At 44.7% G+C, this 25,702-nt stretch overlaps 1 protein-coding gene across 7 annotated transcripts in view; it reads left to right on the top strand.

The window, feature by feature from the left end:
* The window catches only part of CDYL (chromodomain Y like), a 239,741-nt gene extending 214,656 nt beyond the window's left edge, over positions 1 to 25,085 (top strand). For 5 of the 7 annotated variants that reach the window (XM_019830306.3, XM_019830302.3, XM_045057170.1 and 2 more), the window contains 5 exons: positions 6,408 to 6,664; positions 7,884 to 8,056; positions 14,143 to 14,353; positions 22,089 to 22,232; positions 23,429 to 25,085. In XM_019830306.3, coding sequence (XP_019685865.1) covers positions 6,408 to 6,664; positions 7,884 to 8,056; positions 14,143 to 14,353; positions 22,089 to 22,232; positions 23,429 to 23,587 — 944 coding nt within the window. In that variant the 3' untranslated portion in view covers positions 23,588 to 25,085. The remainder of the gene's footprint in view (positions 1 to 6,407; positions 6,665 to 7,883; positions 8,057 to 14,142; positions 14,354 to 22,088; positions 22,233 to 23,428) is intronic. The other 2 variants (XM_045057171.1, XM_023253713.2) reach the window with 1 other exon arrangement.
* The last annotated feature ends 617 nt before the right edge of the window (positions 25,086 to 25,702 follow it).

The following is a 25,702-nucleotide window of genomic DNA, read 5'->3' as shown; positions in this document are numbered from 1 at the left end:
TACTCAGCTGCTCCTACCTTGCCTAGCCCCATATAGCTTTACTTGTATCTTTCCTTGGTTACTTTTTCTCTTTGTTTCTGTTGTATCTGAGCTCAGTCTTGAGAATTCATATTTTTCCAGAAAGATGTCAATTTCTTGAAGATACTCTAATGTATTTGTGTAGTGTATACAAAGTGGTTTTTATTCATTCTGGTTAGGTTGATGTGAACTCAGGGGAGAGTTGGGGGGGTGGGATTAGCCAATTACTACCTCCTTTTAGTTAATTAAACTTGATATATAGTCTGTGTGGGTTCACTTTTACCCACATGTTTATCAGTTCTTTTGCATATATATCCAAGCTTCTTTCTGCTAGCATTTTCCCTGAAGAACTTCCTTTAGCATTTCTTATAGTGTGGGTCGGCTGGCTACAGATTTTCTCAGCTTTTGTCTAGAGAAGTTTTTATTTCTTCTGTTTCTGAAAGACAGATATGGTGTATGTGTGCTGTAAGCTTTTTATTTCTTACTTCATGCACTTTAAAGATGCCATCCCTTTCCTGCTTTTTTCTTTGTCTGCTTTGAAGATTTTCTTTTATCACTAGCATTTGCAGATTGATTATTATGTGCCTTACTATGGTTTTCTGTTTATCTTGATTGGTATTTGTTAAGCTTCTTGGGTCTGTAAGCTTCTGGTTTTCATCGAATATGGAAAACTTTGAGCCATTATTTCTGCAAATGTTTTTACACACATGCACACACCCTTTCTTGGACTCAAATTATGCATATGCTAGATGGTCTGATAGCCCACACCCAGGCTCTACTCTGTTTTTTCTTCTCTCTCTGTGTTTCATTTTGGATAGAATCTGTTGGTCTTCAAGTTCTCTGATGTTTCTTTTTTTTCCCCTCTGATCTTATCTTGCGCAGCATCTAATCTGTTAAACATACCTAATGAAATTCATGTTTGTGTTATCTTTTAAATTTTTTAAAAAAATTTTTTAATGTTTATTTTTGAGAGAGAGAGAGAGAGTGTGAGTGGGGGGAGGGGTAGAGAGAGGGGTGACACAGAATCCGAAGCAGTCTCCAGGCTCCAAGCTGTTGTCAGCACAGAGCCCGATGCAGGACTTGAACTCATAACTGCGAGATCATGACCTGAGCTGAAGTTGGATGCTTAACCGAGTGAACCACCCAGGCACTCCTGTCTTTTAAATTCTTGAGCACACTGAGGTTGTTTATAAGTTTTGGAAATGTCCTTTTCTCTTATTTCATCATCTTTTATTTTTAGATCTCTTTCTATTAACCGATTTAGTCTTGGTCATAGGTCCGATTTTTCTATTTCTTAGCATATCTAGTAATTTTTTTAGCTGTTACACACTGGGACTTCTACATTTTGGGGCGCTGGATTTTCTTGTCCACTCTTTTAAGTGTTAGGTTTGTTCTGACAGCCAATTTTTACTTGCAGATCTGATCCTTTGAAGGCTTATTTTTAAGTGTTGTTAGTGCAGTCCTAGAGCTAGAGTACTTCCACTACTAATATGTGCCTGTTCCAGGGTCTCGACCCAGTGTCCCTCTCCACTCTGGCTGGGGATTACACCAGCCCTGTGTGTGCTCTGGCAGTTACATGTTCATAGGTAATTTTTTCCTCAAAAGTTGTTGGTCTGCCAACCTTGTGGAGTTTCACCTCATGCACACTGAGATTGGTGGTTCAGCAAGGACTCAAGAGGATCCATAAGCAGTTCTGGAGCTTTCTGTGTAGCTCCCTCCTTTAAAGTACCCTGCCCCACAAATTAAAGCCTTCTGGGCTCCTCCTGATTTTAGCACTTTTGCTGAGCTGCACGCAGTGTCCCTGTACCTACCGTGTGGAAACAGCCTCCAGGCAGAAAGCCTGGTTCCCAGCTTTCACACTGGGAATGTGGTCCTGCACTGTCTGTTGTCCAGCTTCTGAAATAGTTGTTTGGTAGAATTTGTTCAGTTTTCTACTCCTCACTGGCAAGTAACGAAATGCAGCTACTGTTTCTCTCTTAAGTTTAGAAGCAGAAGGCACATTTCGTTTTTAGAGAGATATGCTTTTTGAAGCAGTGAATTCTAACAGGTTAAGAAATACATGTTTGAGGGTATCCTTTTTACTCTCGAGCATGTTAAAAGAAAACCATTTATTAGGAGAGGCACTAAAGTGGGTTTTTTCCTGGCTGACTTTTATGCCAATAAATCCTAGGAAGGCGTTTAGTAGTCTCTGAATCCAAATCCTTAAGGAACTGTGCACTCAGAACGTTTGCTCTACTTTTTCATCAGAGCTGTGGGTCCAGGGAGTCACAGAGAATTTTCACACAGTTTATGTGTGGAGGATATTTTTTCCTGAATCTCAGTGTTTACCTTTTTTAGATTGGTCATTAGCAGTTGATTTTGCTCTAAAGGATAGCACCTGCTGTCCCGAGATTGGCACCAGGTGATCAGCTAACTGTGATGCTGGACAGGCCACTTACTTTCTCGTCCCTGAGTGAAGGGCACTGGACTGGTGGGACTTGAAGGTCCCTTACCTTCATTTATTTAGTAAATATGAAGTGTTCCAAGCCCTGGGATTACATTAGTGAATGAGACACATAGGGACCCTGCTCTCACAGAGCTTAGTGGAGTACAGTGGCAATATATTCAATAAAGAAAAAATCAAATGAGGAAGAAATACCTTTGGTGAGGAGAGGGCTATGGGAAAAACAAGCCGGGGCGAAGTGAATTGCGATGGGAGGGCCCCCATTAGGGGGAGGGGCTTCTCCACAAAGGCTTGTCTGCAGAGATGACATTTTGAGCTGCCGTTCAGATGAGCAGAAGGAACCAGCCTTTTGAAGCTCTAGGGCAAGAACATTCTAGGCAGAGGGAAGAGCAAGTACAAAGGCCCTGCCCAGTGAAAGAATGCCATGGCTAGCTTGTCATGAGTGAGGGGCTAAGGGTTATAAATGACAGATGGGGGTGAGGTAGGGGTGAGGTAGGGGTCAGGACCTAGCTCAGTGCTGGCAGCCTGTGATTCTGAGATGCAGTCCCACTGTGAACACTTCTCTACCCAAATACAGCACTTAGATGTCACATGGCCCTGTAGGTAGATAAGAAGGGGTCCCAGGAGTCTTACTGGGGTGGGCGTGGTACTTGAGGCCCTAGCAGGATCACAGAGTCTGAAATCAGCATGGACTGTAATGGCACGAGTGAGCCAATGCAGTTTTAACAGGGAGATGAAGGCCAAGTTCAACAATCCTGGTCAGCATGAGCCAACATGAATCCATTTCCACATTTGCAGAACCACGGATAGCTCCATAAGACCTATTGCTTCAAAGAAAGGAAAATGGGCTTTTGTGAAGCTCACATATAAAGGCTACATAGACCCCATAGCCTAGAAATCCTGCTTCTGTGGAAAGAAGCCACCAGGAAATCTGCCTATAGAGGTAAGGAATGTGTGTCTTTTAAATAGGGAAAGAAAAGAGACTGAGAGAGCAGTTCAGGGGTGGAGGGGGCTGATCCAAAGTCAGCAGGCTTTGTCCTGGCGGAAGGCAGCTAGCCAGCCTTCAACAGGCCTTCCCCTGTGTTGCTGGGTCTTTCTTGTTGTGTTCTGATACAGCACCAATTAATTCAGCTCAGGTTAGTAATTCTCAAAGATCCAAACAGCTCTCACCTGTTGTTACTAGCACACTGGCATGTGTATTCTGCAAGAACGCTGTCCTCCTGGGCAGGCTGGAGCCTCCACTCATTTCGATTTTGTCAGATCACCCTTCACCCTGAGTCAGGTGACCTCCAGCTTGCCTCTGTGCAAAGTATTGCTTCTCATGTGCTCTCTGTTTAGGCAGGGAGAGCATTGTCAGCCATCACATCCACATCAGGGCCCTCTCACCTGCAGCTGTAACTCTGTGTTCCTGAAAACAGCATTTTAACAAATGCATGTTTTCTATTTAACAACTTTGATCTGTCTCTCATTGTATCCTACAGTCTTTTTTTTTTTACCCTTCATGCTCTAGTGACACAACTTGCCTGAGTTTATTAATGGCTTCTTATCTCCCCTCCATTGCCTCTTCTCTGTTCTCCTCCACCTCTGTGAGGCACACGCCACTGTTGACATGTCCTCATGGCCACGGCAGCCTCTCCTTCCTTTGAAGGAAGCCTCTTACAGCCTCCCTGCTTCCCTGCTGCCTCTTGGCCCTACATGTGTCTCCCCAGCAAGTTCGCTCCTCACTCCTCCCTTTGGAGCTCCTACTTCTAGATCCAACCATCCTCTCTGGGCACCAGTTCCCAAGTACTCATCTCCACCCCGACTTTTCCTGCCCCCATTCCTGGACTCTGGAGCATCTGTACCCTAATAGTAACCATGGATAAAGCCAAGTTTCTCCCCTGTCCTCATCCCCCAGCTATGTCAGACTACCCTGTGGGTGCCCCATCTCCTACACACCCAGGCTTAATGGTTCAGAGTCATCTGTGATCCAGTTCCCTGTTACTCAGAAGTTATCTGGTCATGTGGCCTCTAGCTGCAGTGGAGTGTAGAGAGGATGGAGGGGACAAGGAGGCAGCAAGTGTAGACCTTGTGAGACCATGATGGGCGTGAGGAGAGAGGGCAGTGCTGAGAAGAGCAGATTAGAGGGGTATCTGAGAGTACAAGAGATTGAAGAAGGTGTTTAAACACAGATGGGGAGGGTTCTGATAGAAGAGAGATTGAAAATTAAAACAAAGAGAAAGGATCCTTGCTAGCTTCCTCAGAAGGATTCAGCAACACCCAGTGCTGCTGGTAACAACAGCTAATCCAGTGATCTTTCAGTTGGAGATACTGGCCAGCATTGGAATGAGAGAGGCCAAGGTTTGCATTGCAGCATTGTTTGTAATACCAAACAACCATTAAATATTTGTGTTTATTGCAGTGTGGATTGGTAAAAGTAGATTATAGAACATCCATTCAGTAGACTGTTGTGCAGCCTTAGAAAAGAACAAAACATGACCTGATAAGACAAGTTCTAAGATACTGTCGAATGAATAAACAAGATGTGACAAAATACTGTGTCTACTAAACTGTCATTTGTGTCTTTTAATGGGGGGGGTAGAAATATTTATATTTATTTGCCTGTGTATATATCAAGAAACAGTGGAAAGAGACTGGGAAACCAAACATGGTAGCTAACCAGGGGGGGGGGGGGGGGGGGGGGGCGGGGGGGCGGCGGTCCTGGGTAAATGGAGAGCATGAGTGGTGGGAGACCATTCATGGTATATCTTTTTACAGTTGTAGATTCTTGAACCATGTGCATGTATTATAACCTCTTCCAAAATTTCAAAAAATTGAATTTTTTTTAAACACCTCAAAAGCATTTCAACCAATGAAAGTCCTGTTGTTTTACCAAGGGAGATTATTTGATTTCTCTAAATGTCCATTCCCGAGTCTTTTCTGGTAGTCCTGGCTTATTTTCTTTCATTGTGGAAGAAGTATTTCTGACCTATAATTCATGTTCTTCCCCTCAGAGAACTTCTGCCAGTGCTAATTTTATTAGTAAAGCTTGATACAGTTTTCCTACATTTCTTTCCCTTTCTCCACACCGTCCCCAAAGGCTCTATATATGCCTTACCAGGTGAGATAATATTCAGAAAATTCATATGAATAATTATTTACCTTTAATACTTGAATTCTTACCCTGACATAACTTCATAATTGTAGGAAAGCATTAAATGGAACTCTTGCCTTTGTTATAAGAAATATTAGGTTCAGGAGACCATATCTTTAAGACAGCAACCAAGTTGACGCTGAGAAGCTGACACAGGAGGAAAAATTAGCAGAACATTTTATGTGGCAGGAAAGAGAACTGTCTTGAAGTTCTATTTGGAAGGCTGTTTGAAAATGTAGAACTGGGGCCAGTGGGCAGATACTCACCTCCCAGGGCATCAGAAGAAAGACCTGAGAGTCTCAAGTGCCCCACAAGGGGGCACCGGTCTGCAGTGGTGGCCACTGCAGCAGCGCCCGGTAGACCAGCTGAAACAGGTGGTCGCCTCGCGTTTCGTTTCGGTACAAGTCATCTTGCATTCAGAAAAAAGAAACTTCAACGGAATGGCAGGTAGCTTTGGCTGGAATAGTAAGATATTTTCTTTTTTCATCCCAACTTCTCAAGCCTGGAATAGGTACTCTTCATGAGACCCCCTTCTCTTTTAATCCCATTCTCCAGTAGTCTCAAATTCTGTAGCCTGTTTTTCAGCAAGTACCTTTCCATCTGTATTTTTTAGGCAAGATGAGCAGGAGGTTGATTTCCTTGTCAGACTTGGAAGGAAAACAAATGCCTTTCAAAGTAGACTTTTTAACAGCCTTGCTTTGATACATTAAATCATGGGTTCATAATGAGCATTTTTACCCAATTCAGACACGACATTGGGGAGGGAGTCATAGCTGGACATCACAGACTACTGTGATTTCAAACTCTCGGCAGGTACATCTCCATTTATGGACGCGCTAACAGCCAATGGAACAACCAACATACAGACATCTGTTACAGGAGTGACAGCCGGGAAAAGGAAATTTATTGACGACAGAAGAGACCAGCCTTTTGACAAGCGGTTGCGTTTCAGTGTGAGGCAAACAGAAAGTGCCTACAGATACAGAGATATTGTCGTCAGGAAGCAGGATGGCTTCACCCACATCTTGTTGTCAACAAAATCATCAGAGAATAACTCACTAAACCCAGAGGTGAGAGACGTCCCTTGGGCTGCTTTGTGCTTCATGTTTCTCCACGCCCTTGTTTCCCGGCCAGGCTGGACGGAATCGGTGCTCTTTGTGCCCTCTCTTTCTGGGCCGTAGTGCGGCCCTGCCAGAAGGTAGGCAAGAGAAGGAAGGTGTGGCAGTCTTGCCCCGGACAACACTGTGCCTCTGGTGTAGCCGGGCAAGTGCGCATGTGCATGCCCGCCTCGTTCTCCAGGGGGCGCAGGCCTCCCCCAAGACTCAAATATGAAACTCCTGTGTGCGCACGCTCGTCTTTAGCTTGTCATCAGACTCTCGAAGGACTCTTTGTTCGGACGAGATTAAAACGGCCCCGGGCCCCAAATTCCGTCTTTCCTGTGCATCTTCAGCATTGTGGTGGAACTTCGTTCCCGCTGCAGTGACTTGGGCCCCTGTCCCTTGTGGGTAGTAGCTGGTAAAGTTGGCTTTCAAAATCCAGGGAGACTGCTGCTTGCTTGCAGAGGTTCAAAAACGAACTCAGAAATATCTAAAACACGAAGTTTTGGAAATTTATGCCCTCATATTTGTTTGTTTTCCACTTGTGAAAAGCTAGGTCAGGCTTTCTCCAGACAAGAAAACCAAACTCCACAAAGCTTGTTTAAGTCTGGCCAGGGTCACAGGACAAACCAGTTCAGGGTTGGTCCCCGGTACAGTTTTAGACCACAGAGTCCTTCATTGGTTATTTGCGCGTGCTTTATAGAGGTCATTTTCAATGGTTTTGATCCCTTCTAAAACAACTTGTGTTTAATATATTTGCACACCAAACTACTGGGTTTCTATCCCAAGTGTGGTAGGCTGGTGTTTAAAAAAAAAAAAAGGGCACGGAACCCTAGTTTCTTTCAACTGGTTGAATGTGCCACCTGCTGTCCAAACTGTAGAAATGCCAAGTGGGTATCCTCTGTAACTTGCCTCATCTACTGAGAGTCACAATGACCAGAATATTAAGATAACTTAGATTTACATGTCTTTCTAATTATATTCTGTTCATAATTAGACATGTAACTTACTCTGTCCCCAGCATTCCAAATCTCAGGTTATAGGAAATACGTTTGTGAATTAGTTTAAATTGTGGTAGATACAGGGAACAATATCAGTACTTTCTCTGGGTCCAGATTATCCAGTAGTAAAATGCTTCTGGGATTCTGTATCAGAAATACTCTTTGCCGCTTTAACTTCTGGTGACTTCCAGGTAATGAAAGAAGTCCAGAGTGCCCTGAGCACAGCTGCTGCCGACGATAGCAAGCTTGTGCTGCTCAGCGCGGTGGGCAGCGTCTTCTGCTGCGGTCTCGACTTTATTTATTTTATACGGCGTTTAACAGATGACAGAAAAAGAGAAAGCACTAAAATGGCGGAAGCTATCAGGTATGCATAAGTGGTGTTTTCTAATGGTTGGTTTGAGTGTCTCCCTCCTTGTGTACCAATCCCTGGTAGTAGGTAGTACAGGCTCCAACAAGCCTTGTGAGTAAAATGCATGTCTCCCTTCACTGAGAGACACTGGTATCAAAATTAATTAAATCATCTGTCTTTTCTGTGGGCCTGGCATAAATTACTGGTTGCCTTGAGCAAATAACTGATTTCAAGGCTGGCTCAGACCCAGTGAGTGCTCAGGGAATGTTCTAATGATTAGCGTGTACAATAGCATATAGCCAGAGTTTCCATTATTGTACTATGAGCACGTTCTGTCTTCAGCCCTTAAATAAAGATACATTCTCTTTCACATAATAATTTACCATTTGCTTACTCTGAAATAAATTGGCTAGGCTTTATGACAAGCTGGTTCCATAACATCACCTGAAAAGTTTGTTTTAGTACAAGTAGTACTCATTCTTGTTCAAGTTCATCCTGAGTTCCAGCTGCCCATAAAACTAGATCTTACAGAGTGAAAAGTAAGAGTTCCTTTTCTCTCACATGCTCCCCTCCCCCAGAAGCCCACCTTCATTTATGTCTTCCCAGCTTTTTTCTAAACGCTGTCAAATATGCATCACATACATATTATAGATAATATGAATTTATTTTTAGTTCTGTTAAATAAATGGAATTATACTGTGTGTTATTTTGCAACTTGATTTTAGATATTTCCATCTCTTCTGTTTGGAGATTTTCCCCTACTATCTCCTAACATTACAAAAAAGCTTCCTTAGGATCACCTAGTTCTGTTAAGCATATACAGGTACATATTCTGTTTCCATATCCCTCACTTCTCATGCTAATCACTGGAAGTATAATCAAATGTATCTAATTATTTAGAAATTAATTTTATTTATGAAACCCAGTCACCAACCAGGAAGACCATTGGACTGCCCTACCCACCTCACTAAAATGACCTATCCCTGAATAACCCCTAAGAACGCTTTCCATATGCTTTTGCCTTGATAATGTACAGGGAGATGGAAACTTAGACACACAGACGTGCAAAGAAAACTTGGTTGGATCCTCTCCAAATCTCCAGGTACTTGGTTGAGTTGAAGTTGAGCTTCTCTGGGTGATTATTGGGCTCCGCATGGCTGAGACCCTACGCCAGGACCTTGGGAGCACAGGGCTTCCTGGTCCCCCAGGTCCCCCAGACCATCCTGGAAGTGCACGTCAGTATTGGTGGGAGTGCTTTATTCTATATTGGTGGGTGTGGGGTGGACCAGGGAAGCTGGCAGACTTCCCAAGGTGGCTCTGACAGGTGCTGTCCTAATTGGCCCATCAGAGGAGCCCTGAAACCCCGTACGTTAGGGTGTCAGGGCATTAACTTGGCCTTTTATAACATTTTTAATAGTTTTCAAAATTGATCTGTTTTCTCACTGTGTACAGATAGATGTATGTATACATACAAGAGGTTCCTTCATCTTTTTGAACATTACTAGTTTTTAGGTATCATATGATAATTGTTTTTCCAAAAATAGTTTGAAATTTTACCATCTGTTTTAATTAAGTATTGTCTCTGATCTAAGTAATTTCAAACTTGTTGTATCCTAGATAGGACCATCGTGTTACTCAGTTTCAAATTAAACTGCTTGATCAATACACGTAATTCCGTGACAGACTGTCAGTACTTCTAAGACAGCTTGTAGATTTCCTGATGACTAACCCATCCCAGCCTTTCAGGATGAATTACTTAGGTTTAATTTTCATTTTTTAAATACAAACTACTATGCCTCGGGCAGTGACTTTGTAGATTTTCTGTAAGTGCACACTGACTTTACACATAATACTATGATTTGGGGAGCTCTGCTCTAATAAGAAAATCAGACTTGTCGGTCAGTGCCTTCTGCGTTCTGGCTTGTTTCTCCCTGTAGATGCTCCCTGAGCTCCACTTCTTTTTTTTTTTTTTTTTTTTTTTTAAGTTTATTTATTTTGAGAGAGAAAAAGAAAACACAAGTGGGGTAGGGGCAGAGAGAGAGGAAGAGAGAATTCCAAGCAGGCTCCGTGCTATCAGCAGAGCCCAACTCAGGGCTCGAACTCTTGAACCATGAGATCATCACCTGAGCAGAGATCAAAAGTCAAATGCTTAATCACCTGAGCCACCCAGTAACCCCCTGAACTCCACTTCTAAATCTCAAGTGACTCAACCCTAGTCCAGCAACTCCTCCCATGTTGAATTGCCCTTGACAGTGGCTGAGGTTTGCACTGTTGGGATTAGAAAATGCAGAGGAAAGATGGATCAAGAGATCTCATTTGTGGAATCTTTCGGTAACTTCAGGTATTTATTTCAGGTAGTTGCCCACTCCCATTTCTTCTCCAGACCCTCCCTCTCTCCTGTCACTTTCCTCTCCCCCAACAAAAAGCTTTTCTATGCAAAGGCCAAATCCTGCTTTAGGGAAACCCACTTGGTTCTTCTTTAAATGAATATATTTTTGTCAATGTGAATTTTCCTTTATGTACTCTGGCAGGACCCAAAAATAATTAGTTATACCAGATTCACTTAACCTTTGCTCTTGCTCATTTGCATTTAAATTAATTTTTATATGTATGAGATAGGCTTTACACATAAAGCTGTATATTTGTTACTTCTGTATGTCTGGTCTTGAATTCCTTAAAACTTTGGAGCAAAGAACATCACTATAGCAAGTTTCCCCTATAAGAAGTGGGAAGTAGAAAGGTTAGGTTTGAACATTAGATTGTCAGGTATCTACTACACCTAATTCCATTCTTGGGGTTGCTGGTCATAACCAGTTTGCAGATCCATTATAATAAAAATATTCAGCACATTAGTGATAAAAACAAAATTATTTTGAGTCTGTTTATAACATTAGTCTTCTGAGTCTGTGGGAACCACTGGCTGCCGCTTAGTGTCTGAAGCACCAGGAGCTTCCTGGCCCCAGAAAGCAGGCATCTTCCTCCACCATGGAGTGAGAAGATTAGAAATGTGGGGAGACATAAAGCAGACCAGCAAATGTCCCCCAGAACCTGACCTCTCCCCACTTTAGTCCTATCCAGATATTCACAGTGAAGAGAGGGCTCCCTTGAAAAATGACCATGAACTTGCTGTTGAAACTTAATAATTTCTGCATGCTTCATTTTCCATTTTCCCCAAACAGTTTCTAGACTATTGTTCTTGGGTGATTATCTGACTTTTTTGGTGATATCTGTGAAGTAGTAAATGCTCTTCAAAGAAATGGATAGAAGTTTGCTTTTGTTTAATCATAAGTCTTTTTAAATTCATTTTATGACAAATACAATCTCCTTCCTTCCCTGCTATACCCAACACAGCCTTTATAGCTCAGTTCACAGATAATTCACAGGAAGCTGAAATTCAAATTTGGTATGTTGCATTGCACACATTTTGGACATTCATGCATTTTAAGTTCCAAAACATACGTGCTTTCTGCTCCCCTCCCCCCCAGAAGCAGTGGACAGTCCTTCCTTGAATGCCAGCTCCTGAGAGCTTGGTCCCCAGGCCCGAAAGCTGCCCCCACCTTCCTGTCTCTGGTTTGATATGTGGCTTACTGTGCAACCCCACGTAGCCAAGGCTTTGTGGCTCTGGGAAGTTTCTACTAAACAGGAAAGCATTTCTAGGAAGTTTGTTGTTGTTCTAAACAGATTTCTCTGTGGATCATGCTAGTTTCTGACATGTCAGAACTCACACGTCAGAATGGTCGGCTCTGTCCTCTGAAAGGGAAAGATGATCTTCGGTCGAGTGTGCCAGTTAATTCATACCCCTCCCAGAAGCAGCCACCAGTGTTAGATTAAGTTATCATTCCAAGCAAAAATAAAAATAACTGGGAGTGGGGAGGGGGAGATCAGTTCTAAACAATTTCTCCAGACTTTGATTTTGCAACATCTACTTTAGAAGCATTTTTTTTTCTTTTATGCAAACAGAACATGAGAAAGAATGCTGCTATGTCAAGGAATTAATTACTCTAATTATTAATTATAGAGAATTTGACCATTTCTCTATAAAGTCACTTTCTTGTTGCAGTATTTGGTCATTTCTTTCATGTTACTCTGCCATCCCATCCATGGTTTCCAGATGTTGTTAGCATGGGAACAGTTCCTACTAGGCCCCTGTTGACATGAGGCAGATGAAAGCCGGGCGACTCCAGGGCACCAGGGGACATATTTTGAAAACGTCTGCTCTGCATCATGGAGATCCTTTTGAGAATCATCAGTAACTAAGCTCAGAAGATGTATTTCCATCATGTCATTGACCCCAAATCTTCAAAAGGTGGCACAAGCGAAGTAGCTTCATGTAAATTGTATACATTATTCCAAGAACCTATTTAAAAGGTTGTCTGGCTCTCTCTCTTTGTATCATTAAAACCCAGTGTGATCTTTCTAACAGTGCCTCAGGCTCTCATTTAGAAAGTCTTACAGCAGCTCATTCATTTGAATGAGTCAATTCTCGTTCAGTGTGAAGATCCCACAAATCTTAGGGGACCTTGGGGGCTGGGCTGAGGACTGCACTGGCCACAGGGTGCCTTTGAGAACAGTCCCTGGAGCTGGGCATGCAGACTGCCAGGTTCTGCAGCACATTGTCTCTCCTGTTCCTCACACACGCATGTCCCAAAACTCCCTCACCTGCCCTCCTCCAAAAAAAAAAAAAAAACATAACCTCTCATGTCAGTATCTGGGGAGATGGGAGACCATCTAAGATCTAAGTCAGCATTTTCAGAGATGACCTGAATAGATTTGCTCCAGCTTTTAAGTTACTGAATTACAGAGAACAACCAGATTGTTCTCGTACTGAAGACGGGGTCAGGTTTAGAATTCTGTAATTCTGATCTAGAACTCTGACTGCCCTACAGGAATGACCTTCTATGTATGTTGGTACATGTTTGTCCTTTTTTTCACCGTGTGAAATCATAGCAAGCAGCAACCTCTGAACATAAAATTAGTTTCTAGTGGTAGGAAGAAGATGCACATTACCAGTATGGTGTGGCACCAGCCTACCCTTAATTGAAGAGCAGCCTACTTTTCCAGTCTGATCCTAAAACAAATCCAGAAATAGCACTGGCTCAGTTCTGTCAAAATCCACGTCCTCTGTGAAGGCTGCCCAACCACTAGTCCTGCTCTCCTTTGAGATCCTGCTGTAATCGTAATCTCCACTGGGGTACACAGTGGTGTGCAGGCATGTGTCTGTGGTGCTTGCTGTTCTTTCTTGGGTCTCCTGTCTTAAACCAGCCTGGAAGTTTCTTGTATATACATCCCTCTCCCAGGTCATTCCATCTAATTCTTTTTTTTTTTTTAATGTTTATTCATTTTTGAGAGAAAGAGAGAAAGAGAGCACAAGCTGGGGAAGGGCAGAGCGAGAGGGAGACACAGAATCTGAAGCAGGCTCCAGGCTCCAAGCTGTCAGCACAGAGCCTGATGTGGGGCTCGAACTCACAAACCATGAGATCATGACCTGAGCTGAAGTCAGATACTTAACCAGCTGAGCCACCCAGGCATCCCATCATTCCATCTAATTCTACATAAACTCAGGAAACATCTGTGGTTTCCAAGTAGTCAATGAGTTGTCTGAAATCACATACTAAGTCCAGACTCAGACCACATAGGTTCTAACCCCAAGCCCCTAGTCTTCTCTTAACACTGCACTGTCTTGGTATGCCCCATGCCAGTTTTTCTTTGGGAGAGCGTCTCGATTGGTCATCTGAAGCCCACAGTGTTAATTGGACTCCTGTGTCTTAAAGGGAACAAAAGTTGAAGAGAAAGATGGATTGGCCTAGAGCCAGCTGCAAATCCAAGAGCAGCCTCTGGCTGTATGTCACCCATGATCTTCACATAGGTCTTATAGCAACAGCCACTCTCACATAGTGTCCAGGGTATTGTGAAGCCTTTACAACACACAGTACATAAGTCTCTGGGTCACTTCTGGAAGAGGGCCTTCCACGAATCTCAATCAACTTGTACTGATTTCCAAAGAGTTTACATCTTGATATATTGAATTCTATAAAAGTAGACTTTTCTGTTGCTCAAATACACAATGTTTTGAGTAATTTCCCATTTATTTTTCATTTTAGAAACTTCGTGAATACTTTCATTCAGTTTAAGAAGCCTATTATTGTAGCAGTAAATGGCCCAGCCATTGGACTGGGAGCCTCCATATTGCCTCTTTGTGATGTGGTTTGGGCCAATGAAAAGGCTTGGTTTCAAACACCCTATACTACCTTCGGACAGAGTCCAGATGGCTGTTCCACCGTTATGTTTCCCAAGATTATGGGAGGAGCATCTGTGAGTACCTCTGTTTTTAAAAATTATTCTAGAAAACTTCCTAAAGAAATCAAATTTGGTTATTGTTTTTTCTAAATATATACAGGGTGTCATTCTGAGGAGACTTTCCATCAGATGCACTTGTAGTTCAATCCTGTTCATTAACTCATATTCTTAATTCATGAAATCATAGGAGGTTTTCATGTTTTGGTTCATAGAATGTTTATTGACACTGTGTTGCATTATTTCCTAGAGAAGGGCCTTATTTGGTGAGGAATCTATCTCTCTGCATAATTGACACTGATATCTGCTATTAGTAAATACCCAATTTGTAACCCAAACAGCAGTGTGCAGTCGAAGAGTTCTTAACCCAATAACCTGAAATCTGTACTTTTTAAAAATTTTTTTTAATGTTTATTTTTGAGAGAGAGACAGAGTATGAGTGGAGGAGGGGCAAAGAGAGAGGGAGACACAAAATCTGAAGCAGGCTCCAGGCTCCAAGTTGTCAGCACAGAGCCCGATGAGGGGCTTGAACTCAGGAACCGTGAGATCATGACCTGCGTCAAAGTCAGACACTTAACCAACTGAGCCATCCTAAAATCTGCACTTTTAAGGGAAAGCAATGAAAGGAGCAAAGTTGTTTAGGTTAAGAGAAGTCTTCCCATCTGATTGTGGAGGGTTTTTTTTTTTTAATTTTTAATCCATCCATAATAAGAGTTTGTGTTTGTAGCTTTCAATTTTTCAAGCAGCTACACACATTGCATTTCTTATTCCTTGAAGTAGGGCATGAGGTGGTGTCATGGGTTGGGGTCTCCACAGCAGACATGGAAGTGGGGAAATATTAGTCTGTACCTGTGGGCAGGATGGCAGTGGTTGGGACTGGACAGAGGGAGGTTTGGGCCACCATGGTAAGCTCTGGGGCATGTATGGCCTGTCATAGTTGACCCACAGTGGGCTGAAATGGCTAATTTCTTTATGTCCATCATCACCGAGTGTGGGCTGCCCAGGAAGAGGGGTGTGACCATGGATGAGGTGGCTCTGCAGCAGAGAGAGTCCCTGAAGGAGCTGATGGCTAGCTGCCAACGGCACTCCCAGCAGCTGGGACAAGACCTCCCTTGGACAGACTTTGGCAGCACATCCCCATGTCCACCACAGTCCACCCCTTGTCTCTTCAGATCCACCTCTTCATACACATTTGGAGGGGGGTCACTTGTCCTGGGGGAAATGTAGAGGAGAAGGATTAGCCATTGATAACTCTTGCAGGCAAGAACCACCTGCATGTTAAAGTTAGAGGTAAAGGCATGATGAGAAAATGGATATTTTCATCCCCTCATTATTTATGGTGGGAAAAATAGTAACTTTACAGTAGGGAAGCCTGGCAGGCACCACCTTACTGAGTGGTCAGAGTTCCCCAGAAATAAGACCGTCATTGGCACTGACCTGCAGCATGAATGGCACAGCATCGCTCCACCAGAGTCCTGACAGTTGGGAGTCCAATCCAGAGAGGGCACCAGGCAAGCCCCGACTGTGGCACAGTCTCCAGATACCAAGCAGGGCCCTTCCAAGGTGCCACGTGGTCGGAGAACTCACCAGAACACCAAGGCACTGCCCCACACTATAGGGGACAGAGGGGCCTGACCACTTCATGCAGCATGGGATCTCAGACACAGTTCTGGGTCAGAGGAAGGACTTTAATGGGAAAACCAGCAAACTTTGCAGAGGGTTTGTACTTTGGTTCATAGTACCATGTTGATGGTAATTTTCTGTTTTTGATCATTGTAAGAAGTCATGTAAGATGTTAACATTAGAGGGGTGAGGGGTTTACAGGAACTCTGTACATTGCTCTTATGATCTTTCCAGAAGTTTAAACCTATTCCCCAAATAAAGTTTAAAGGAAAGAGGAAGAAGCTTAGTGGGACCCATATGGCTCCCACTGCCACATCTGGTCTCAGGACCACCCCCATCCTTGTCCTTTCCCTTCCTGTTCTAGTCCCAAACCACCCACAGCTGGCACTGCCGCTGGCCTCGGTGGCCACGTTGGTGGTGGAACACGGGTCCCCCATCCCATGAGCCCTGAGTTGCTGCACTTGGACATTCGTGTCTGCAGCTGGGTGGGGGAGGACCCAGGGGCTCCCAGGAGGCACCAGGTGCCCAGGTAGCAGTCATACCCTTAAGGTCAGTAGGACCCTTGCTGTGTCCACTGGCCAAATGTGCCCCTTCCAGAACAAGCAGAGTCCAGTTTCGAGGGCCAGAGGCTCAATGGCCCTCAGATCATTGGTGGGGAGAGGGGGGCCGCACCTGCTTCCTTTCTTACCCAGTCCCAAGGGTTTTTCCTGTCGGGCACCTGGTACTGTGTCAGGGTCTTTGATGCACTCTGTACACTGTAACTCAGAGGAAGGTGCCCATCTTCATGTACACACCTTCAAGATGGTACTCCGCCTGTACCTCACACCATTCCAGTGCTCCATCAGCAGTGGCTTCTGGAGATGACGAATATGACATAGCCAGAGGGTCCCCATGGTCACAGGTCCGCTCCCACACCCTCTTTGCTGTGAGGGAGTTCTGGCCTGGCACACCCCATGGTAGACTGGGCACTTTATGCCCACTCAGAGAGAGGTGCTCATGAAGGCAGGAAAGCAAACCCAGACCAGAGTAAGTGTGTACTCCTGTGACAACAGTCATCGTGCCACCAAGTAGCCGACCAGCTGGTCTCCTCAGGAGCGATGCCAGGCAGGTGGTCTGGCATCGGTGTCTTGCTGGAGGCCAGATTTTCAGCGGCCACAGTAGCTGAATCACCTCGATACATCAGACCCCATGCCCTTGAGCTCCATCCCTCCCACCACGGGCACTCTTGTCTGCATGTCTGTCATGCCAGCACTGGGGCGGCCAGCGACCAAGGCTGGTCTCGCAGAGCTGTTTTCTTCCTCTCTGCAGTGGGTACTTTCTCCTGAACACCAGCATGACCCAGCCACATACACATCTCCCCAGTCATCTGCATGCCAGAGCCCCTTGTCCCCTGACCAGGCCCCTGACCAGCCAGCCAGGCCATTGGACACCACCCTTGGTCACTGTGTGTTCTAACCTTGATCCACCTCTCCTTCCGCACCAGGTGGTTGACAGGCACACCCCCTATGTGTCGGTGTTTTCCTTCATCATTATCTTGTCCAACTACAGCCGGGTGAGGCACTGGTGGACTTGCCGTCTGTTTCAGTTTGCACATCCGTACACTGGGCCAGCCCACCCACAAACCAGGCTTGCTCATAGAGAGTCCCCCATACGGCTGTAGGCGTGAGCTGAGGCAGGGCACTGGTGGCAGGTGACATGGGGGTCTAGGCTCCTTTGTGCCCTCTAGTGTTCTAGCGGGCCTGATGGAACTCAGCTCCTGGTGGACCTTTCCGATGTGTGGTTATTTGATGTCCCATGGCTGTGTGTTCTGCCTCAGCCAGCATTCAGTGAAAACTCCAGAATTGTTTTTTAAAAAACACATTCTTCTCTGCTGTGACCAGCACAGCCATACTCCCAGCACAGGAGCCTACATTGTGATCATGTCTCCGGCATGTGCCACAAGCTCCTTGAGCTGTCTTGTCACACCCCATCAACAGCCACGGTGCTTCTGACATCTCAGCCACGCTTGGTCTGGGCTGCCACTTCCCCCATGCTTCTGGGAGCCATCCCAGGAGCAAGGTCACACCGTCTCATGGGGCACTTGCCAGGGTATTAAATCTTGTATCTCGGGAGAGCTCCCAAATCAGCAAGATCCCTGTCCCACCCTGTGATCTGGCTCCGTGTCAAGCACCCTTAGAATTCAGCCCCACATCTTCTTGCAGCTCCTCTGAGGGAAGAAACAAGTTACAGCCCTCGTGGCCAGGAGAGGAAAGAGGGCGGGACTTAAGGGAAACGATACCATCTTGCAGAGCCACATAGAGCAGGAAGGCCAGACAAAATGAATGCCTGCTCTTCATCAGGTGCATTTCCCCCTCCCTGGACAAGTTTTGAAATGCATCACTTTTTACTTCTCCTTGTGATCTACTGGTACCACATGCACAGTGATTCTCAGCCAGGGCGGTGTGCCCCATCCCCCTCCTCCTGGGGGACATGCCTCAGTGTCTGGAGACTTGATTGTCACAGCTGAGGCGATGCTGCCGGGTGGAGGGCTGGGTGCTGCTCAGTGTCCTCCAAATCACGGGACAGGCTCCTCTCCATAGAGCTGTCTGCTCTGAATGTTTTCAGTGCCCAGGCTGAGAAGCCTGCCTGTGAAGCAGGCACTCAAAAAGTGCAGAGCATTTGACTAAAACCTTTGTCCAGAAAGTAGTAAATGCTGCTGGGGTGAGTCAGGCTGTGACGGCCCTCATTGAAAGTGACCACCCAGGGGCGCCTGAGTGGCTCAGTTGGTTAAGTGTCCAACTTTTGATTGTGGCTCAGGTTACAATCTCACGGTTCATTGGGCTCTGCGCTGGGCATGGAGCCTGCTTGGGAGTCTTTCTCCCTCTACTGCTCATGCTGTCTCTGTATATAAGAAAGAAAGGAAAGAAAGGAGAGACAGGAAAGAAAGTCAGGGAAGGAAGGCAGGAAGGAAAGGAGAGAGGAAGAAAGAAGGTGACCACCCAGATGCCATGTCCCCTTCTTGAGCTTTTGTTGTATGCAAGCTTCCAGCTGCCTGAGGCAAAGCTACATAGGTTTGGTTTTTCACACGGGATGTGGTGCAAAACTCTGCACGCAGGATAAGCCAGAAAGGATCACGTTCCCTGGATGAAAAGAGCACGCGGCCAAAGCAAGCTGTGAGAGCTGTCCTTTCCTGTAGGCACAGACTGACATCTGTGGAGCTAAGCTGCCGTCACAAGCTGTGCAGCAGGTTAGCTGAGGACTGTATTCTTCCGCATCTTAGCTCCCTTTGTCCCCAGGAAACATGCAGGGCATGCCTGCCTGGTGCCATGTGCCACAGTGAGTCCTGTGGCTTGGGTGCCATGAGTGACACCCAGCAGACCCTCACTGAAGAGCACACGGAGCTGGTGATAAAGCTGGCAGCTCTCGCTCCTGATGGGCAATGCTGCAGAAATGCCCAGTGAATGGCTGAAGTCCTCACCCCAAGTTTACTGGGGAGGCTGCTGCTCTGGGGAGTTGAGAGCCTGACCTGACAGAGTGAGGGGCAGAGCCGTCACCTCCTTGAGGCTCAAAGCTCCCCAACCCATCCCATCCAAGCTGATCAAGTTTTCTCACCGCAACTCTTAATGTGTGTTTTTTTGGCTGGAAGAAAAGGGATCCTTATTTCACTTTTCTCCAGCATTTCTCACTTGTCTGGGTAAACTATAACTTTTTCATTATATTATTTTTTAAAGATTTTTAGTTATCTCTACACCCAACATGGGGCTCGAACTCACAACCCTGAGATCAAGAGTTGGCATGCTCCACCAACTGAGCCAGCCGGGCGCCCTCACACTATAACTTTTTAAAAAACAGTTGGCCATTTTGGAACAAAACAGCAGCCAAGAAACTACCAGTGACCTTGCAAATCTGTTTCTTGTGTAGAAGTTAGAAACCTGTCATGTTAAAACTACTGGAAATTGAGCATCTGAGAACAGTTGAGAACATGCTCCTTCACACTGAGTGTATTTAGTCTTACTAATCTTACGGTGTTCTTCATTGACTATAATTTAAACCAACTCACTGCCTGTACTTCCATGAACATTAGAGTCAGTGCGACATCCATGTCTTGGGAAAAGTCAGAAATGCCCTCTGTTGTCCTGCACCTCCACCCATCTGAAATCGAGAAGACTAAGTAGGGAAAGACTCTTCAGAGACAGCAGCCACAGAGTCAGTCTGGCTCTGAAAGGAGGAAATGGTGGCAGTGACAGCTCAGCACATGGCAGGGGACTGTTCTGGCAGCCTAGCTGGCTGGCACAGACCCACAGGAACTGAGGAAAGGGATGGAGGAGAGAAAGGAGGAAGGGAACACTGGTAGGGATGTCACTCCAGGGGACAAAGCATAATATTCAGAGAAGTGACAGGGTCACTCCTGACAGGCACACATTCGCATCCACTAGGCGAGCTAAGACCCTGTGGTTCCAACCTGGTCTTGAAGACATATTTCACACTTAAGTGATGTAGTTGTGGTGTTGTCTTCACTATGTGTTGAGAGTAAAAGAAGCACAAACGAGGAAAACCACCAAGCACTTCCTACCAAGCCATTCCATCAGCACTCCTGTCACCCTTTCTCAGTGCTTTTGGCTCTGTCCTCAGAGAACTGTCTTAGCAGCTGACAGTAAGGTTAAATCAGGTTTCTAAATGTATTGTTCTTTTTGGCCTTCTTTTCACTGAGAAGAGGTGCTCAGTACAGGGGTTTTCTAGAACATCTCCAAACTCTTCGAACATTCGTGACTTTGTCCAAGACTCGGCGCAAGTAACAGGTCTGCATTGGACCTCGTAGTCCTTGTAGGGACCCTGTTCTCCACCCTGTTTTCTATTCTCTGCCGGTGTGGAAAGGGTAGTGAGTCAACCAAGCATTAGCTTTGCCAGCTGTTACTTGTGTGCCCTGCACTCTGTGCATTTCACATGCAGTAAATGTCTCAATGCATCTATAGGAGGCATAGAGGTGCTGTTAACCTGGAGATACACTTAAATAACTTCACGCCCTTTTCATAACAATATTTTACCTCTTTTGGAAAAGGAAGGTCACCTCCCAAGAGTGTACTTTACCTGAGTCCCAGGAGATGATGGTCACGTCTTCATGACCATCAGTCTTCGGGAAGGTTAGCAGTGCAAGATCAACTGCAGGCAGGAAATTGTCACATCAGAATAGTGTGAAGTTTCTTTGTCAGGTTTTCTCCCTATTTTGATATCTCTGCACCTGTTATGTGAATGGGATAAAATCTGTGCACATGGTGTTGAGACCTTGAAAATGATGCAGAATCCAGGACAAAGTTAAAATCAATTTCATATATATACGTACACACACAGACACAAATATACTTTTTTTTTTATTAACAAATAACAAATGTTTGTTTCCTCCATTGAGTCATATGAAGTAACAATAGTTACACCCTCCTAAGCAGACCACAGTCATGGTCATTTTGGATGCATTCAGGTCCTGGATAGTTTCTTACTTTAATGTCCAAGTGGTAAAATGTGGCCTTCCAAGTTATACTCTAGGAGTATAACTCCTATTTCTAGGAGAAACACTGCACATGGAGCATTGTCTGTGTATATGGAGAAGAAGCCACCATTGGCCTCTCAAAGATCTAGCAAATATTGGGTAGTGATTCTGTGACTGGTGTAGATCCCTGACACAGCAAATCGCCTAGCTTTGCTTATGCCTCCATTTCCCAGGACACTGTTTTGTGTATTAAGTGTCTTCACGCATGGGAATGGCTACCACTGGGCAAGAGGAAGCAGCAGGAGGGGCACATGCCAGTAACTTCAATTACCAACAAATAGACCTTCCCTAAGTTAGATTTCTTGGTTGTGCTCATGTTATTCTGTATTCCGTCATAAAAGAAACATTTTACGTTTTTGTGTGTGTGAATTACCAGTCAGTATGTGACTTCTCATCTGCACAGTGGATTGTGCCTTGTTGGGTTTATTCTCTGCCCACAGGCTGCAGATGGAACCCCGAGGGCACGCAATGAGTCCCCACCAGGGCCTGCGCCCATTCAGATGCCCACCCTTGGTTTGAATTCTTTTAGATGAATTTTCAGGTTGGGTCTTCTCTGCCTGCCTCCCCCTCACATCTCATGTGAGTCTCAACTTCTCTTTGTTTCAGGCAAATGAAATGTTGCTCAGTGGACGGAAGTTGACGGCGCAGGAGGCTTGCGGCAAAGGCCTGGTCTCCCAGGTGTTTTGGCCCGGGACCTTCACCCAAGAAGTTATGGTTCGCATCAAGGAGCTTGCCTCCTGTAATCCAGTTGTACGTGGAACTCGTTCTCTTACATATGTTACTTTTTTTTTCTTTTTTTACCATGACCTTCCCTCCAGACAGCTCGCACACATAATAACGGTGTCTCCTGAGTCCTCCACATGTGCCCCTGGCATGGCCCCCTGCACTCGAAATGCTGGAAGAGCTATAATTAGTGCCATTGCTCCAGACCCACTTGCCTGCCTCCTCCCCATCACAGATGCCTAAGAGCGGAAGGAGTCCACATCAGTCAGGGACTTATCTCACAGTGTCCTATGAAACCCTACAAAAACCATTCATAGAGTTCTTTCCTGTCTCCCGAGCCCTTTCCTTTTTTTTTAATGTTTTATTTTGGGAGAGAACAAGTGGGGGAGGGGCAGAGAGACAGCGATACAGAGGAGCTGAAGAAGGCTCTGTGCTGACAGCACAGAGCCTGATGTAGGTCTCAAACTCATGAACCGTGAGATCATGACCTGAACCAAAGTCGGCACTCAACCAACTGAGCCACCTAGGCGTGCCCTCCAAAGCCCTTTCCTATACCATGTTTCCTTCCCAACTGCCCACAGTGGATGTAAGCTTTTATTTAATAAATGTGCTGGATAGGGGCGCCTGGCTGGCTCAGTTGGTACAGTATGTGACTCTTGATCTCAGGGTTGTGAGTTCAAGCCCCACATTGGGCATGGAGCCTACTGTGTTTAAAAAAAAAATTATCTTGGATAATATTCAATCTGGTAACAATTGCATTTAGCAAATTACAAGGTAAACATCATTTAACATTAACAGACATGACTCCCATCTAGGCTCTCCCTGACATGAACAACGCTCACTGTTAAGATTAAATTTTGGTTAGAAAACCCCCTCAGAGGGTATTCATAGAGTTTTCACTGGGCATCACGAGAGCTGGTGTCTGGCTCAGGGGCCACACCAGCCTGCAGCAGCAGTGTGGGCCCAGGCCAGGCTGGTCTCAGTGGGGAGGGGGCCAGAAGCGGGTAGCACAGCTCTCCTGAATTTGAGCATTTGCCTGATACCTAGAGTGAATAGACTTCAGATGTATCTCAGGCCCGGTGTGCGTTGTGAAAAGATGTCTGGTAGCCTTTTTGACAGGTAATTACTCAAGCTTGCTAACTGCCTCCATAGCTTTGGGGACAAGGAGAGCCAGTGCTTGTGGACACGCACCCTTGCTGACTCACTGCCTGTGTCTGGTCCAGGTGCTGGAAGAGTCCAAAGCCCTTGTGCGCTGTAACATGAAGGTGGAGCTGGAGCAGGCCAATGAGAGGGAGTGTGAAGTGCTGAAGAAAATCTGGGGCTCGGCTCAAGGGATGGACTCCATGCTGAAGTACCTGCAGAGGAAGATCGATGAGTTCTGACGGCCAGGTGCCTGCTGGTGACACTGGAATTCTAGAGCAGCACACCTGTGGCACCATGCTGCCCTCCTCCTCCCTCACAGCCTGAAACAAGTTCACTCTTAGCTCACGCTTGGAAGCAGGACTTACAACATCCAAGCTATTTATTATCAAGGAGTTTTTAAGTACTGTAACTTTAAAATAAATAACTACAAAGCTCCTTTGTCCAAACGTCATTATTTTATACTTAATATACACACAAGTATAAAAGTATAATGGTGAGCTCTAGACTGCTCTTCGAAGCTCTAATTTTTGTTATCTTTAGCTAGTACTGTATAAAAAAGAAACGAAGCGTGTTTTGCTGGTTTCAGGTGGCAGAAAAGTCTGGAATAATGTTTGTTTCCCTTATTTTTTCTTTCTAGAACACAGAATCTAAAGGGTATTAGCCAGCCTCCTCTCTCCTGTCCCAAATAGAGATACAGAAAGATCTGAGGTGTGCCTTTGTCTCCAAAAAGGTACATGTATCTCAGAGGTGGAATGTCCTCAATCAAAAGTAAAACTTATCTTGTAGGATAAGTATTTCTGATGAAAAACCCACTGATGAACATACCGCCAAACTGAAGTACACTTAAGATTCATGCTGGAAAATCCAATGATTCTTCCTTTTTAATATATCCAGTTCTTACCCAGTTAACATGAGGAAACCACTGTCTCTCCAGAAGAAAGCTTGTTTTGCAGTATTAGTGAATCACTGAATAGCTTAAGTACGAGTATCTAAGTTATAAGTTAGTCTTAGTGGATTTTAAAGAGTTTTTCTGACCCTTTTGAAAAATAACTACATAAGTGCTTCTTGTTGCTGGGTGAGAAATACTACTTTATATGCAGTTTTGGTTTTCTATTTGCAGATATGATTGATGTATTACACCAAAAAAAAGTATTTTTATGTTTATAAAGTGTAATTTTTAGGTTCACTTAGAATATATTTTATTTAATAAGTTAAAATTCTTTTGGCACACTATTAAATGCAGGAACTCCTTTAAAAAAAAAAAAAAAAAGAACTACCTTATATTCAACGTTTAATGTCCCAGGTCTCTGCTTTCATATCTACGCAATATGCGGAGTAGAGTGTGGCGTCCAAGAGTGCCCTGTGTAAATAGACATTCACATTCCTTTCAGGAGTGGGGACTGATTCCTGATTACAGACGCCTATTATTAGTTAGGCTTCTGAGCTTGCAATCATATTGAATGTATGAAGAATGAAATAAAATCAAAACCTTATTTTTGTACAGTTTGGAAGTTTATACTTAGAACCGACCACCTCCCGGCCATGTGGAGAGCTGTACAGCGTGTAAATCTGCCTTTACCTTGGATTGGTTGGTGCAGTATTTTTGCATCTGTGGGACCTACTTTTTCGTTCAGTAGTTTGAACTATATATAATAAACTGTACAATCTGTAAAGTTTTTATAGAATAAATATTCAGCTGTGAAAACTGGTTAAATAAAACTAATATTTCTTAACACATTGGAAATGTTTGTCTAATTCTTCACTCCTGAAGTTCCTCATGGGACTTTTTTTCCATGAAGTATGCATGTGGGCATAGCACTCGTGCAGTTTAAAGAATAAGGAACTCTGTAACTGCACCTGGGGAGGAGCTACAATCTGACCAATATCATCCTCCCGAGTCCTGTCCACTTGACCCTTCCCCAGGTGACCATTTCCTGAACTTTGTGTCAGTCTTCTCCTTGCTTCTCTTTCAGAGATACATATTCCTAAACATATTACCTAGTTCTTCCTACTTCTGAACTTTACATTGTTATTACACATAAGCTTTGGTGATTTAGTATTGAGTTGTTTTTTTTAATCTGTGTATGTAGAGTTGTAACTTATTCCATTGCCCAGACCTACAATGTAGGTGTTTTCATTCCTGTTTCATAGATAGGGAACCTAAAGTATGAAATACATGCCATAGGGGCAGGACCAGGCTTCCAGCCCAGGTGGCAGAACCAGTATTCTGGCATCAACACCATATTGTCTGTTTCCTAGAATTTAGAACTAGGGAACTAATTCAGTTCGGTTCTCCTCTGTGTCATCCTGGATTCTGCATTCTCTACACTGGCCACATTCCCTCCTCTCTCAGG

Source organism: Felis catus, chromosome B2, assembly GCF_018350175.1.
Source record: "Felis catus isolate Fca126 chromosome B2, F.catus_Fca126_mat1.0, whole genome shotgun sequence".
Lineage (NCBI taxonomy): Eukaryota > Metazoa > Chordata > Mammalia > Carnivora > Felidae > Felis > Felis catus.
This window is presented reverse-complemented; position numbering and strand designations above follow the sequence as displayed.